The following is a 15,185-nucleotide window of genomic DNA, read 5'->3' as shown; positions in this document are numbered from 1 at the left end:
AAGTTTTACGTTGTGTGTACTTTAGCCTAAAGAAGGAGTGAAAAAGGAATGGGGGGCGGGGACCAAAAAGAGAAGAAAGAAAAGAGTACAGTTCCACCTAAAAGAACCCCATGTGTGTGCCAGGCTCCCAGGGGCTGGGCGGGCAGCCCGCCTCCTTCCTCGGAGCGCAGTAGGGCCGCCAGGTTAAGGGAGCAGAGGCCGACCTGGTGCCCCCGGGAAAGGCTGCTGGGGCTGGTGGTGCTGGCCAAGCTCCTCTGCTGTAGCCTGCGGAACACAGACGGCCGACGGCCGAGCCGCGCGCGGCGCTGGGGGTCGCTGTCACCCAAGGAACGCGGCAGGCGCGGCGACACTCGGAGACGTGGCGGGTCCGGGTCGCCTGCAAGACGAGTCCGCCAGGGGTCGCTGTCGCCCGGGGAACGCGGCGGCGGGGACGGTGGGTCCTGGGTCGTTCTTCAGGACGAGCCCTTCGGGGGTCACTGTCACCCGGGGTAAGCGCCAGGCGCGGCAACACCCGGGAGACGCGTCGGGGCCCGGGTCGTCCCCCAGGAAGAGCCCTTCGGGGTTCGCTATCACCCGGGGAAAGCGCCAGGTGCAGCGGCACCCGGGAGACGCGGCCGGGCCCGGGTCGCCTGCAGGACGAGTCCGCCAGGGGTCGCTGTCGCCCGGGGAACGCGGCGGCGGGGGTGGAGGGTCCCGGTCGTTCCGCAGGACGGGCCCTTCGGGGGTCGCTGTCAGTCGGGGGACGCGGCAGGCGCGGAGACACGCGGGAGACGCATAGCGTCCCGGGTCGTCCGCAGGACGAGCCCTTCGGGGGTCTCTGTCACCCGCGGAACGCGGCGGCGGGGGTGGCGGGTCCCGGGTGGTCCCCAGGACGAGCCCTTCGGGGGTCGCTGTCAGTCGGGGAACGCGGCAGGCACGGCGACACGCGGGAGACGCGGCGGGTTGCGGGTCCCCCCGCAGGACGAGCCCTTTGGAGGTCGCGGTCACCCGGGGTAAGCGCTGGGTGCGGCGACGCCCCGAGACGCGGCGGGTCCGGGTCGCCTGCAGGACGAGTCCACCAGGGGTCGCTGTCGCCCGGGGAACGCGGCGGCGGGGGTGGCGGGTCCCGGTCGTTCCGCAGGACGGGCCCTTCGGGGGTCGCTGTCAGTCGGGGGACGCGGCAGGCGCGGAGACACGCGGGAGACGCGGCGGGTCCCGGCCGCCCTGCAGGGGGAGTCTGCCGTGGGTCGGTGTCACCCGGGGTAAGCGGCAGGCGGGGCGACACCCAGGAGACGCGGCGGCGGGGACGGCGGGTCCCGGACTGCCCCGCAAGACGAGTCTGCTGAGGGTCGCTGTCACCCGGGGTAAGGGCCAGGCGCGGCGACGCCCGGGAGACGCGGCAGGTCCCGGGTGGCCCCGCAGGACGAGTCTGCCGGGGGTCGCTATCGCCTGGGGGACGCGGCGGCGGGGGTGGCAGCTGCCGCATCCCCTGCAGGACGAGTCCGCCGAGGGGGGCTGTCACCCGGGGGACTCGGCGGAGGGGACAGCGGGTCTCGGGTCGCCCCGCAGGATGCCGAGGGTGGCGTCTCGGGGGGTGGGGAAGGGACGCGGCGGGGGTGGCGGGTCCCGGGTCGCCGGCAGGACGAGTCCGCCGGGGGTCGCCGTCACCCGGGGCCCCGCGTCCGCTCACTGCGTGGCGTGCAGTTTCTGGTGGTCGAGGAGGTGGACCATCCAGGGGAAGGCCTTCCCGCAGACGCCGCACTCGAAGGGCCGCTCGCGGCTGGAGGACTCCCGGCGCCGGCCTCCATTCGCGTTTCGGGCGCGGGGGCCTCGGCCTGCCGCCTCCAACCGGCGGGCCTCCCCGGGCCCCTCGCCCCTGGCCCGCCGGGGCCTCTTGCGCGGCGGCTGCAGCAGGTGGATCTTCCGATGCTCCTCCAGCACCGAGGCGTGCAGAAAGGCCTTGCCGCAATCGGGGCACGAGAAGGGCGCCTCTTCCAGGTGGCGCTTCTGGTGCTCGATGAAGTGGGTGACCCAGATGAAAACCTCCCCGCACTCGGCACATGTGAAGGGCCGTGCCCCTGGGGGGACTTGGGGCGCCGCTGAGCTCCCCGAGGAGGGGGCAGCAGCCAGCGGTTGCCCGGCCTCTTCAGGGGAGGCTTTGGGGTCTTTGAGTAAGGGCAGGTGGGTGCCGCTGGCATCGCTGTCCCCAAGACCCTTTTGGGGACTGCCACTCTGAGCACTGGGGAGGGTGGGGTCTGCAACCCAGCCGGGCTGAGGGCTCGGGTGCGGGGGCCACTCTAGAGCAGGCCCTTGGCCTCCAGTGCCCTGAAGCGCAGTGTCCCTGGGGGCGGCCTCCGCCTGCCAGGCACTCCCTTCTGCCTGGACAGCGTCCTGTGCCTGCCTGGGGAGGGAGTGTCTGTTCCTCAGGGCTCCGTCCCCAGCCGGCCCGCAGGGAGGTTCATCCCAGATACTAGGCACCGGAAGCAAGCAGTCTGGGCCTGGGGAGGGTGAGGGGAAAGGGTTAATTGTTAGTGAAGGGGCAGGGGCTGGAGGCCACACCCTGGGCATCTTCCTGTTCCCCTCCTCCCAGGGACTGCAGAGACTCTACTTGGTAGGGCCTTAGTGCCCTTAATCCTTTCCTTTCTTAAGATAAAGAGATGAGGGGGGCAGATCCCTCAGCCCTGGGCCCCCTTGTCCTCACCTGGGTGGGAGGCTGAGGGGACCTCGTGCTGCAGCGTCTTCGGTCTGTCTGTCTGCATGCTAGGAGGCTGAAGCCCTGGTCAGGGGGTGGAAATGATTGAGTGGCTGTTGCGGGAGGGAGGAGGGGGCGCGCTACCAGTCCCCAGTCCTGGTGTGCACAATTTCTGGGGGAAGGTATAGCATTCGGCATCAAAGCCCCCCAACACTGCTATCAGCAAAGTCTAACCCTCACCGGACCTTAAATTCATTCCCAGCCCTCAGGATTGCCGAAGGACCCAAACACTCACCGAGTGAGCCCAGGGTGCAGGATGCCTCGGCCCCCGCCCTGGCGTGGGGACTCCGCTGGGGCTGGGAAGGCTGCAGCCACTCGCCCTCCTGGGGGAGCCCCAGCTCCGATGCCTGGAATGGCAAACACAGTCCTGCTCAGCGACTGCCCCGCGCTGCGCAGGGCTCCGAACAGCCACCACAGCAAAAGGACAGCATTGCCTCCCTTAAAAAATCCAGGAATGTAAAACTAAAGCCACCACTCCTCCCCACCCCACTCCCAAAAAAGGTGCAAAAAAAAAAAAAAAAAAAAAAGCCACCAAACTGATAAACAGTATTTAGTAAGAGTTTATTGTGCAAATAAGAGTAGCCTAGAACTGGGAGCTTTCAAATCCAGGACTGATGTGAAGCCTGAGGGCTTATACAGTGAAAATGAGGAGGTCGTTTAACTTTCTTGGGGGTGGTTATTAAAAAGGGGGTTTCCAGACAGCAGGGGCTGGCTCAGAGTGACTAGCTTACACTGCGTTTAGGAAGAGGACTTAAGTTTCTTTACTGAGGTGGCCCAGGTTATGTTTTGCTTGTTTGGCAGAACACACCAAACGAAGTCTCACTTATGTGGTAAGTGGTCTTGTCTGCTCAGGGGATGTTCAGGTCTGGTCTCCATTTTGTATTTAATTTTCGCACCCCAAAGGTGCATTCGCAGAGGGCTGTTACTAGGACTAGAGACATAAATCGAGGGGCCCCCTGTGCAGAATGGAAACTCAAGTCCCCTTTGTGATGGTTAGTTCTAGGAGTCAATGTGACTGAGCTAACGGATGGCCCAATAGCTGGTAAAGTATCATTTCTGGGATTTGGAGCGGGGGCTGTCTCCAGGGAAGACTAGCTTTTGTACTGGCTGTGTGAGTAAACATGATCCTCACTGGTGTGGGTGGGCCTCGCCTAATCCGTTGAGGGCCCAAGGTGAGCACAAAGCCAGAAGGGTGCAGTTGTGCTCTCTGCTTGAGCTGGGATAGCCGCCTTCAGCCCTCACATTGGACCCCTCCTTGATTCTTGGGCTTTGGACTCAGACTGAGACTACTCTGGTCTAGACTTCTGGGCCTGAGATGGAGTTCCCCTGCCCTGGAGATGGCTTTCTGGCGTCTCCAGCTTACAGACAGCACATCAGGGACTCCTTGGCCTCCATGGTTGTGTGAGCTAGTTCCTTTCAATACATCTCTCTGTATGTCTATATAAATCCTACTGGCTTTGTTTCTGTGGAAAACCCAGACTAGTACACTCACTCGAAAACCGCTGAGGATTTCACAGCAGCAATATGCCATTAAACGGAGTCCCAGGCCCTATGTCAGGTCAATATCACCTGAGGTCAGTATCACCTGTGGGGTTCTGACCTGTGCCTCCCAGTTGCACTGTGCCTGAGAACAAGTCCCCCAGAGGGTGATGAGCAGCAGTGGGGCTCCATGTCTCATGTGTCACCAAAGCCTTCCTGTCACCCATCCCACCAACAGGCACACATCCCACGCAAAATGGAGTCTCTCAGAGCTTGCCACTAAAGAGTGAGGATCTGAAATGTACGGCCTTGGTTTGCATCCCAGCTAGCCCTACTTGCTGGGTGGCTCTGGGCAAGGGGCTTTCCCTCTTTGGGCCTGAAAGGGCATATCTGCACAGCTTGCTCAGAGCCAGGCACTGGCAAGGGCTTGGCAAATGGATAAGATTTGAGAAAGTGTGCTGGGAAAACAAGAAGCGATGAGAATCAACCAGGAGGTCAAGCTCTTGTCAGAAAGGCCTGTCTTGGGTTGGTCTCTGCTTTCCGCAGCTCTCACCCACCAGGGGTACAGGTGTGGGGGTAAAGGGCCCCCCAAAGGCACAGGCTGGGACTGCTGGGCACTGGGGACTGATGGAGGGAGGTGTGGTGATGGGGCGTGGTGGGAGAGAATTAAGGTATGAGGTTCTTCACTCTCAAGCTGGGAATATGTGGATGGGGTGATTGGCTGAATTACTGATTTTCTGTTTCTTATTAAATACTAGTTTCCATTGTAAGACAAACATTGGTTGAATTCTATAATAGTCACCAGAGGGGCCACCATCTGCAAGGGAGAAGACAGGAGTCCCTCTCCCTCTTCCTGGTACCTGACCATTGTGGTCCAAGACCATGACCATGGATGGTGAGGGATTGAGAGAGAAGGCCCAGGACCTGTGTGTGTATGTGTTCGTGGGGTGGGGGCATGTTAGGGCATGTTAGTTCCCCTGACTTGGAGGCGTGGGCCACCATCCAGAGACATCTGAAAATAGCGACAAACACACTTGGACCAGGCACAGAAACTAGGACATCTCTGAGCCTTCTCTATAGCTCCAAACACAAAAAATGACCCCAGAGTCCTGCTGACCAGGGCTCTGATTATTCCGTGGACAGTGTGGGGCAATGAGTGGGATGTGGGGACCCACATCTGTCGTCTAACCATCCAAGAGAGAGAAAATAAGGACAATGCCAAATATGACTACCGGCTGGCCCTTTACTGCTATTGAGGGATTGCTGCTAATGGTTTTCATTGAGGCAGTGGAGCTGGGTTTATATCTAAAAAAAGAAGAGTCTGGATGCTTTGCCAGGGGGCATGTGGGTGTGTATGGGAGATATAATAGATGAAGGAGGTCAAAAGTTACATACTTCCAGTTGTAAAACAAGTCCCGGGCCTGTAATGTGCAGCATGGGGGCTACAGTAGATAATACCGTATTGTATATGCAGAAGTTGCCAAGAGAGCAACTCATCACAAGAAAAAATATCTATAACTTGTGGCGATGGATGTTAACTAGACTTATTGTAGTTGATCGTTTTACAATATATATGTATTTTGAATCATTATGTTGTACACCTGATACTGACATAATATCAGTTCACATAATCAATTATATCTCAATAAAAAATTAAAAATATTATAGGTACAGCTGGGTCGGGGGAAGAGTCCTTAAAGCCCAGGCCCTACTTGTAGTGCATGGAGATGGGGTGTGAGCATGCATGTGATTACCGAGGGGAGAATCCAGAATGGATTCTCACTATGTGTCAGGCACTCATGGGCCATCTGGGGCTGACACCTCCATCACATGCCAGAAACAGAGCCCAGGGCCCATGAAACTTTTTGTAGAAAGGGGTTTCTTTCAATAATGTTTAATGTCTTTTCTAATCACTCAGGAAGAATGGTGAATATGGTGACTAGTCCAGCCTAGAAAATATTCCTTATACCACATGGTCATAAAAATATAACTTTTACTATTTCGGGGAAGCTCATGCATATAATCTTGATATGATTCTTATCGGACAAAAATTCTTAGGGTCCACAAAAGTCCCATTACAACCCCGGGTCCATTACTCGATTACCCTGCTCTCTCTACTTTGGTGTATGTAGTGCGTAGTAGTTTCCTGTGGCTGCTGTAACAAACCATGACAAGCTTAGTGGCTGAAAACAACACAAATTTCTCTTACAGCTCCGAAGGCCAGAAGTCGGAAATCCGTTTCCCCAAGCTAAAGTTTGTCTGCCAAGGCTCATTTCCTCGGAAGGCACCCAGTGACAGTCTGTTTCCTGACCTAGTCTCAGCTTCTAGACACACCCACGTTCTTGCCCTGTGGCCGTAACTCCATCTTCTCTACCTCTGTGCTCGGGTCACTGTCCTGTCTCTGTTGTTAAACCTCCCTCTGCTCCCTTGTATAAGGACACTTGTGATTATAGTTAGAATCCAATCAGACTGGATCCAGGACAATCTCCTTTTCTCATGCTCCTCCTTTAATCACACCCACAAAAAGTCCCTTTTGCCACTCAGGGTGACACTCCCAGGTTCTAGGGGATGAGGACGTGGACATTTGGTGGGGCAAAGAGGGTGGGTGGAGGCCTAATTCAGCCTACCACATGGTGTGTGTTTGAAGTTGTCCACACTAAAGAGTTTTTACAAAAAGATATTTTGTCCTGTCCGCCTAAAAGAAGACAACTAAGAATAACTCCTCTTCCCCCGCCAGCCATAGCATGTCAGAGAGAAATTCACACAGGTGAATTCACGGACGGGATGGTCTGCGGCTGACAGCTACAAAGGTACGCAGGTGGTTTGGTGGGCTGAGCTCTTCCGCAGAGCAGTGGGTGCATTACTCATCTTTTGTCTCATGTTTTTGTTTAGATGTCTTTTTTCCATTGTTAGTAATTAACTAAAGAATGAAAATGGTCTCCAGGCAGAACATAGTAGCCAGAGAAGAAAAAAGATACAGACTAGCGGGTCCTTCTTAAAAACAGCCATGCAAATCAGAAAACCTCAAAATGATACTAGACCCCTGCATCATAAGAGGGGGTGGTCTCTGGGAACACAGAAGGGACTGAACTTTGACTTGATGGGAAATACTATCGTTTTTTAGTGGCTTCTTAATTTAACTTAATTTTTCTTAATTTTACTTAATTATATAAACTTGACTATGGGTGTGTGCATGCACGTACAGGTCTGTTAATTTTAACACATATATAGATTCATGAAACTATCACCACAGTCAGGACCAGAATGGTTCCATCACCCAGAGCAAACTCGCTTGTGCTACCCCTGTATATTCTCGTTTTCCCTCCACCCGGAATTCCTGCCTGGCAACCACTAATCTGTTCTCTGTGGCTATCATTTTGTCTTTTCAAGAATGTCCTATAAATGGGATTTCCTACGATGTACTTTTTGAGATTAACTGTTGTGACAGCAGAGTGCCCCTCAGATCCATCCAAGTTGTGTGTGAATCAAGAGTTTCTTCCATGATTTTGCTGGGCAGTATTCCGTGGTGTGTGGGATAGATGATTGTTCATTCAATCGCACACACACGTGGGCCTTTTCCAGTTTGGGGCTATTACAAACAAAGCTGGTGTGGATGTTTGTGTGCAGGTTTTTGGAGGAACGCAAGGTTTTGTTTCATCTGGGTAAACACCCAGCCCCAGGAGTGGGATTGCTGGGTCATAGGTCATGTACTTCTTTTTGTAAGAAACAACCAAACCGTTTTCCAGGTTGGTTTTGCCACTTTGCCACTTTTTTTTTTCCTACCAGCAATGAAACAGTCCGTGTTTGCACTCCCTTGCCAGCACTTGCTGTTGCCCCTCTTTCTACTTTTAGCATTTCCAGTAGGTGTGTAATGATATCTCATCGTGGTTTTACTTTGCATTTCCCTAATGGCTCTTTCCATGTGCTCCTTGTAACATTCCCATTTTTAAAAGGGAAGCAGGGGACTCCTGTCCTTTTTCTCTCTGAGGGTGGACATAGAAAACAAAAGGAAGCCAAAGATGCTCCGAGGTTGCTTGTGAATGGTGTTGGCGTGAGGGGGTGCTGGGAGGGGAAGGTGGTAGTATTGGTCATGACTGAGGGAGGCCACACGGCCCTGTATGAAGGAGAAGTAGGATATCTCAAGGACACCTGGACTGACAGTCACGTGCAGGGGATGAAGGTCCTGACAGGGCCTTAGCACTGATGGTTAATATTTGACAGAGCAGCAGATTAGTGGGAGCCAGAGGGGCCTGTGGTCTGAAGAAGGGTGAGGTCACAGAGGTGACGGGAGGTGAGAGCAACGTGCTGTGAATCTGATGCCAGAGGGAAGGGAATGTGGTTTGGTTTTTGTTTCCTTTGTGTGTTACCTGTTAACACATCTGCATGGTCTGTTTTAATCACTCCAGTCCCTGCTGGGGGCCTGTCCCCATCACTCCGTGAGCTCCAGCCATACCAAGTTTCCCTTGGTCCCTGTCATGCACCGTGGTCCCCTCTCACTTGGGGCCTTTGCAAGAATAGATCTTGTTGTCAGGGTTGCCCTCATGGAGTCTTTCCCAGCCCCTCCAAGAATCCACAGGGTTCCCAGGTATGAGACTACTACAGATACTAACACTATGGATGGCATCTGGGCCAGGGCACCCAAGCTCCCATGTGGCAGCACTTGGGGTGGCAGCCCCAGAAATCTTTCAGTATGCCCAGCATGTGGCTGTGGATTATACATGAGGACGGGGACCCCAGCAGCTGGCTGGTACCTAGTAAAGGACTGGGTGGAGGGAGTGAAGACAGTCTGCAGGAGAGCACGACTGTGGGAACTGCACCGAGCTGCAGCAAGCTTTGGGATTTGTGGGGCTGGTGAGAATGTGGGGTTCAGGCTTCCGGGAGTGTTGGGACAGCCTCACACAGAGCTTGGATGGGATGTCCTTCAGCCTGTTACAGCACTGCGCTCATGGTGCCCCAGGAATGTAGGAGCGTGGAGCCAGGGCCCTGGGCTCACCTGGGATGGGTCTTTCCGGGACTTCGGGCTCATCCCATCTTCCTCCTCCCTGTTGCTCTTGTCCTGGTGTTCGGTGAGAGATACCAGAACTGGGTGGGAGAAAAGGATGGTGAGAGACCGGTGTGACCCAGAGCCCCTAAATCCCCAGATTTCCTGCACAGGGAGGGCATCCAATCCCAGGAGCATCTCTGAAGACCCCCCCCCCCCCCAGTGAGGGCAAGGCAAGAGCAATAGTATGCCTTTATCCTTCCAATGAACTTCTAAATGCAGCCCTACCCCCCTGCTCCAGACCTTTCCACGGCTGCCAGTCATGAGGCCATGGTGACACAAGAGGCAGCTGAGGACAGGTCTTCTCACCCAACGCTCCATGCCTATGTGTGTCCCTGAGAGGCCCTTGAGGACATTGCCTGCAGCTCTGACTAACATGGAAAGCCTGGACATCCCTCACCTAGAACCTTCCTCAGGTGGAATGCGGTCAGGTAGCAAAGACAGTTGAAGCAGTGCCCCATGGGTATACCGCAGAACACGTTGTAGGAGGACAAAAGCCGGGGCGGGATGACAGTGACAGAAGGACACCATTTATAGGGTTAGGACATGGGAAACAGAGCCATACACTGTTGGATACAAATAAGAGGAAAAAGTACAAACATGCACATGCAATGAGGAACTCAAGGCCTTGCCCGCCTTGGGCTGGCCAGGGTGCGCAGGGCAATAGGAATGCGGAGCAGACCTGCACTGTGGACCCAGTGAGCCCCGCAGTGCGTGTCATTTCTTTTCTTTTTTTTTTTTTTTAAAGATTTTATTTATTTGACAGAGAGAGAGAGATCACAAGTAGGCAGAGAGGCGGGCAGAGAGAGGAGGAAGCAGGCTCAGTGCTGAGCAGAGAGCCCGATGCAGGGCTCGATCCCAGGACCCCGGGATCATGACCTGAGCTGAAGGCAGAGGCTTAACCCACTGAGCCACCCAGGCGCCCCGCGTGTCATTTCTTTAAACAACAACCTAACCTGCCTTTCAGGTTAGGCTCTGAGATGGCTTCACGGCAGTTACATGGGTGTCCATTATAATGCTTCTCATACAGTTCTGCAGGCTGAAAATGTGTCATATAAAAAGCAAACAGTTGCTTTGGAAGGCAATTTGGCAGTTCCTCAAAAATGATATGTAGGGTTACCATATGCCCCTAAACTTCTCCTTCTTGGGTGTGTTCCCAAGAGAAATGAAAACATGTCCCGACAAATATTGTGAGTTTTCATAGCAGCATTGTTCATCATAGGCAGAAAGTGGAAACGGCCCAAACGTCCATCGAATGACAAAAGAAGAAACGAACTGTGTATGTCCGTACAGTGGAATATTACTGAGCCTTAAAAAGAAGGAAGTACTGATACACTTCACAGCATGGATGAACCCTAAGTGAAAGAAGCCAGACACAAAAGGCCATATATTATACGATTTCATTTATATGAAATGTGCAGATCAGGCAAATCCATAAAGACAAAAAGTAGATTAGTGATTGCCAGGGGCTGGAGGAAGAGGAGAATGGGGAGTGACTGCTAATGGTGGGAGGTTTCCTTTTGGGGTGAATGAAATGTTCTGGAATTAGATGGTGCTGATGGTTGCACAACTCTGTGAATATACTAAAAATCACTGAGTTGTATATTTTTAAACAGGTGAATTAAAGAGTATGGGAATTGTGTTTCAATAACTATTTTTAAAAATCAAACAGGAAGGTAACGTTGCCAAAAATGGCAGAATAGGGAGCTCCTGAAATCAGTCCCTCCACTAAGGCAACAATTAAGCCAGCAAAAACTTTCAGAGCTAACTTTTTGGGAACTTGACTCTGGTTAAAGAAAAAGAGAAAGAAAAACAAAAACAACCAAAAAACCAACCAAGGATAAGGGAATGCTTAATGAAGAAAAAAGCTATCAAATTTCAACTAGGAGGTGTGGTGGCATTTTTTACTTACCTGCCTACCAACCCCATTCTGCAGCTAGGAAGGGCTGTGCGGACGGCGGTCTGTGTTATTGGTGTGGCTTGCTGAAGCTACAGGGAACAGGACAGATCTTGTTCCCAAAGAATTGCATTTGTATGTTCGTCTGGTGACCTGTCTGGGGACTCCCTGAAGGATTAGTTCAGGGATTTGCCTTTGTTATGCCCTCTCAGAACCCTCAGTGGCCTCCTGAGCAGCATATGTCAAAAGCATTAAAGGCATATACTAGCCACAGCCACCTGTAGCAGGGGTAAGAGATGGAACCAGCAGCAGAGAGACCAAAAAGCCTAGGAAGGAAGAGGCTGGAGAAGGAGGTACATGTGGGAATAATGGCTTTACCAGAGAGTCTAGCAGGCCATGCATATGATCAGTACTAAACACATGGTAGGAAACGAGAAGATCCCAGGCTTTCAACTCTGGTTGACCGTTAGGCCCCATGTAACCAGGAAGACTCAGGACAGTTGTAAATCAAGAGGCGAAGCACTGAAGGAGCACCTCAACTCAGAGCCAACCTACAAAAACGAGGCAGTTTTGTTTTGTTGGCTCCAGGCATTTAAGGAAATTTCTGTCATGTCTCTGGCCCAACACTAAATTAGTGAAACAAACTTTAGTGAGCACATACAACAAAGAATGTAGTATTTACAAAAACAGTTTAGAAAAGTTTCCGAAATAGGGCACCTGGGTGGTGCAGTCAGTTAAGCTTCTGCCTTTGGCTTGGGTCATGATGCCAGGGTCCTGGGATCGAGCCCTGCATCAGGCTCCCTACTCAGCGGAGAGCCTGCTTCTCCCTCTTCCCCTGCTCAAGTGCTTGCTCTCTCTCAAATAAATAAGTAAAATCTTAAAAGAAAGAAAAGTTTCCAAAATAAACAACTAGAACCCACAGTAAGCAGCATAAACAAGCCGTGTGGAGGGAAGAGAATTTGATCTCCAGAGTTATCACATTATATTATCAAATACTAAAAGTGCCTGATTCCCAACAACAAATTAAGGGGCATGCAAAGACCTAAGAAAGTATCTCTCATTCACAGGAATAAAAAGAAATTAACAGAAACTGTCCCTGAAGAAGCCCAGACATTGGATTTACTAGACAAAGATTTTAAATCAACTGTCTTAACTACCCTTAAAGAGCTAAAAGAAGGGACGCCTGGGTGGCTCAGTTGGTTAAGCCGCTGCCTTCAGCTCAGGTCATGATCCCAGCGTCCTGGGATCGAGTCCCACATCGGGCTCCTTGCTCAGCAGAGAGCCTGCTTCTCTCTCTGTCTCTGCCTGCCACTCTGTCTGCCTGTGCTTGCTCTTGCACTCTCTCTCTCTCTCTTTGACAAATAAATAAATAAAATTTTAAAAATAAATTTAAAAAGGGGCGCCTGGGTGGCTCTGGGGTGAGCCGCTGCCTTCGGCTCAGGTCATGATCTCAGGGTCCTGGGATCGAGTCCTGCATCAGGCTCTCTGCTCAGCAGGGAGCCTGCTTCCCTCTCTCTCTCTCTGCCTGCCTCTCTGTCTACTTGTGATCTCTCTCTGTCAAATAAATAAATAAAATCTTTAAAAAAAAAAAGAGCTAAAAGAAGCATGAACAAAGAGCTATCAAAAATCAGGAGAATGATGTTCTCAACAAATAAAGGATATCAATAAGGAGAAATTATATAAAGGAGCCAAATAGAAATCTTCTGGAGCAGAGTACAGTAACTACAATGAAAAATTTGTTGGGGGGGTGTTTCAACTTCAGATTTAAGCTGGCAGAGAAAAGGATCAGTAAACTTGAAGGTAGGTCAATTAAAATTATACACTCTGAGGAGCAGAAGAAAATGAACAGGGGCTAAGGGACTTGCGGGACACCATAAAACATACCGACAAACAGCTAACAGCAATCCCAGAAGGAGAAGACAGAGAAACAAAATGTTTGAAAAAAACGATGGCTGGAAATTTCCTAAAATAGATGAAATACTTGAATCTGCAAAGAAGCTGAATAGATTCCAAATAGGATGAAGTCAAAGAGGCCCACATGGAGACACACTGTAGTCAAACTGTTACGTGGCTCAGTACATCAGGGTCAAGCTATGTGATGTGCTGTATTGATAGACCACGTGATCATCTCAGGGACACAGAAAAAGCATTTGATGTAACCCGATGCCCTCTAATGATAAAGACATCAAAATTATGAGGGACTGAAAGCTTCCCCCCCACCCCCGAGTCAAGAACAAGGCAAAGATGTTTGCTTTTACCGCTTCTATTCAACATTCTACTGGAAGTTCTAGCCAGAATGGTTAGGCAAGAAAAAGAGGGAGAAGAAGTCATCTAAATTGGACAGGAAGGGGTTCCTGGCTGTCTCGGTGAGTAGAGCATGTGACTCTTGATCTCAGGGTTGTGACTTCAAGCTCCACATTGGGGGTAGAGATTACTTAAAAATAAAATCTCTTAGGGTGCCTGGATGGCTCAGTCATTAAGTGTTGCCTTCAGCTCAGGTTATGATCCCAGGATCCGGGATCGAGCCCCACATCAGGCTCCCTGCTCAGTGGGAAGCCTCCTTCTCCATCTCCCACTCTCCCTGCTTGTGTTCCCTCTCCCGCTGTCTCTCTGTTAAATAAATAAATAAATATTTAAAAAATAATAAAATAAAATCTCAAAAAAATACATTGGAGAGGAAGAAGAAAAACTATATTCACAGATGGCATGAGCTAATAAGTGAATTCAGCAAAGTTACACGATACAATATCAATACATAAAAATTAGTTGTTTCTATAAAACATTAATGAACAACCCAAAAAGGAAACTCAGAAGATTTCATTTGCAACAAAAAGAATTAATTCTACTTATAGAATCAAAAAGAATAAAATACTTAGGAATAAATTTAGCCTGGGAGATACAAGACTTCTACATTGAAAATGAAAACTCCTACTGGAAGGAATTAAAGAAAATCTAAATAAGATTATTATCAACTATTATTATTAATAAACACATTCTGCATTCACAGATTGAGATACTTAATATCGCTAAGATGGCAACACTACTTACTGATCTATAGGTCCAATGCAGTCCCTTTCAAAACCCCAACAGTCTTTTTTCCTTCTTTTTGCAGAAATGGAAAAGCTGGTTCTAAAATTTATCTGAAATTCCAAAGGACCCAGAATAGCCAAAAGAGTCCTAAAATAGGACAGAGTTGGAAGACACATACCTCCTGATTTCAGAACTCACTATAGAGCTACAGTGCCGGCATAAATGCAGACATACAGAACCGAAAGGAATTGAGAGCCCAGAACTAAGCCCACATATCTACAGCCAGTTGGTTTTTCACAAATGTACCAGAACCATTCGGTAGGGGAAAGAAGAGTCTTCAATAGTGGTGCTGGGACAACCGGTAATCTACATGCCGAAGAACAAAGTTGGACCCTTACTTTGCACGGTATACCCAGCAGCGCCTGCTACTTGCCAAATGCCCTTCCTTGGTTCTTCCTGCTACTTCTGGAGTAGCATGCCTCCCCCTCCTGTCTTGGCTGGGCACCCACCAGGTGTCTCGTACTGTCTACTGTCCAGGACCCACCTGAAGGTAGATGCAGAGCTCTTACTATCACAAAGCTCACATAAACTAGGACAGAGAACAGACATGCAGGGAAAGGATAAACCCTATAAACACTGCAGACAGGTGAGGACCCTGGAGAAAGGAGCAGGGTCCTTTGTGGTAGCCTCACAGAGGGATGGATGTCTAAGCCAGGCCTAGATGATGAGCTGGCTAGCCTTGGATCCAGTGAGGTTCAAGGCTTCAGGGCTCTGGGGCAGGGCGGGTGGTGAGGCCGAGGCCCTGGAGGCAGATGATCAAGGCATGCAGTCAGGACAGGCATCTGGGGTCAGCCCCCCTGCAGGGCTGGCGTGGGAGGACCACTCCCTTTGCTGCTATGGACAGAGGATAGGATGGTAGGTGTGGGGAGAGCAGGGATCTGGGCCTGACATTGAACTTTTGATTGCTGAGGCATCCATTTCAAAGACCTCTATCTGGAATAAACGTA

General features: G+C 51.3%; 1 protein-coding gene across 13 annotated transcripts in view; it reads right to left on the bottom strand.

Annotated features, from left to right (window-relative positions):
• Nucleotides 1-1,665: 1,665 nt before the first annotated feature.
• ZSCAN1 (zinc finger and SCAN domain containing 1) overlaps nt 1,666-15,185 on the bottom strand; it is a 28,733-nt gene continuing 15,213 nt past the window's right edge. For all 13 annotated transcript variants that reach the window (XM_047710804.1, XM_047710797.1, XM_047710806.1 and 10 more), the window contains 4 exons: nt 9,204-9,292; nt 2,967-3,078; nt 2,681-2,755; nt 1,666-2,477 (listed from right to left, as the gene is read on the bottom strand). In XM_047710804.1, coding sequence (XP_047566760.1) covers nt 1,666-2,477; nt 2,681-2,755; nt 2,967-3,078; nt 9,204-9,292 — 1,088 coding nt within the window. The remainder of the gene's footprint in view (nt 2,478-2,680; nt 2,756-2,966; nt 3,079-9,203; nt 9,293-15,185) is intronic.

Source organism: Lutra lutra, chromosome 17 (assembly GCF_902655055.1).
Source record: "Lutra lutra chromosome 17, mLutLut1.2, whole genome shotgun sequence".
Lineage (NCBI taxonomy): Eukaryota > Metazoa > Chordata > Mammalia > Carnivora > Mustelidae > Lutra > Lutra lutra.
The sequence above is the reverse complement of the archived record's forward strand: the minus strand, read 5'-3'. Positions and strand labels throughout refer to the sequence as shown.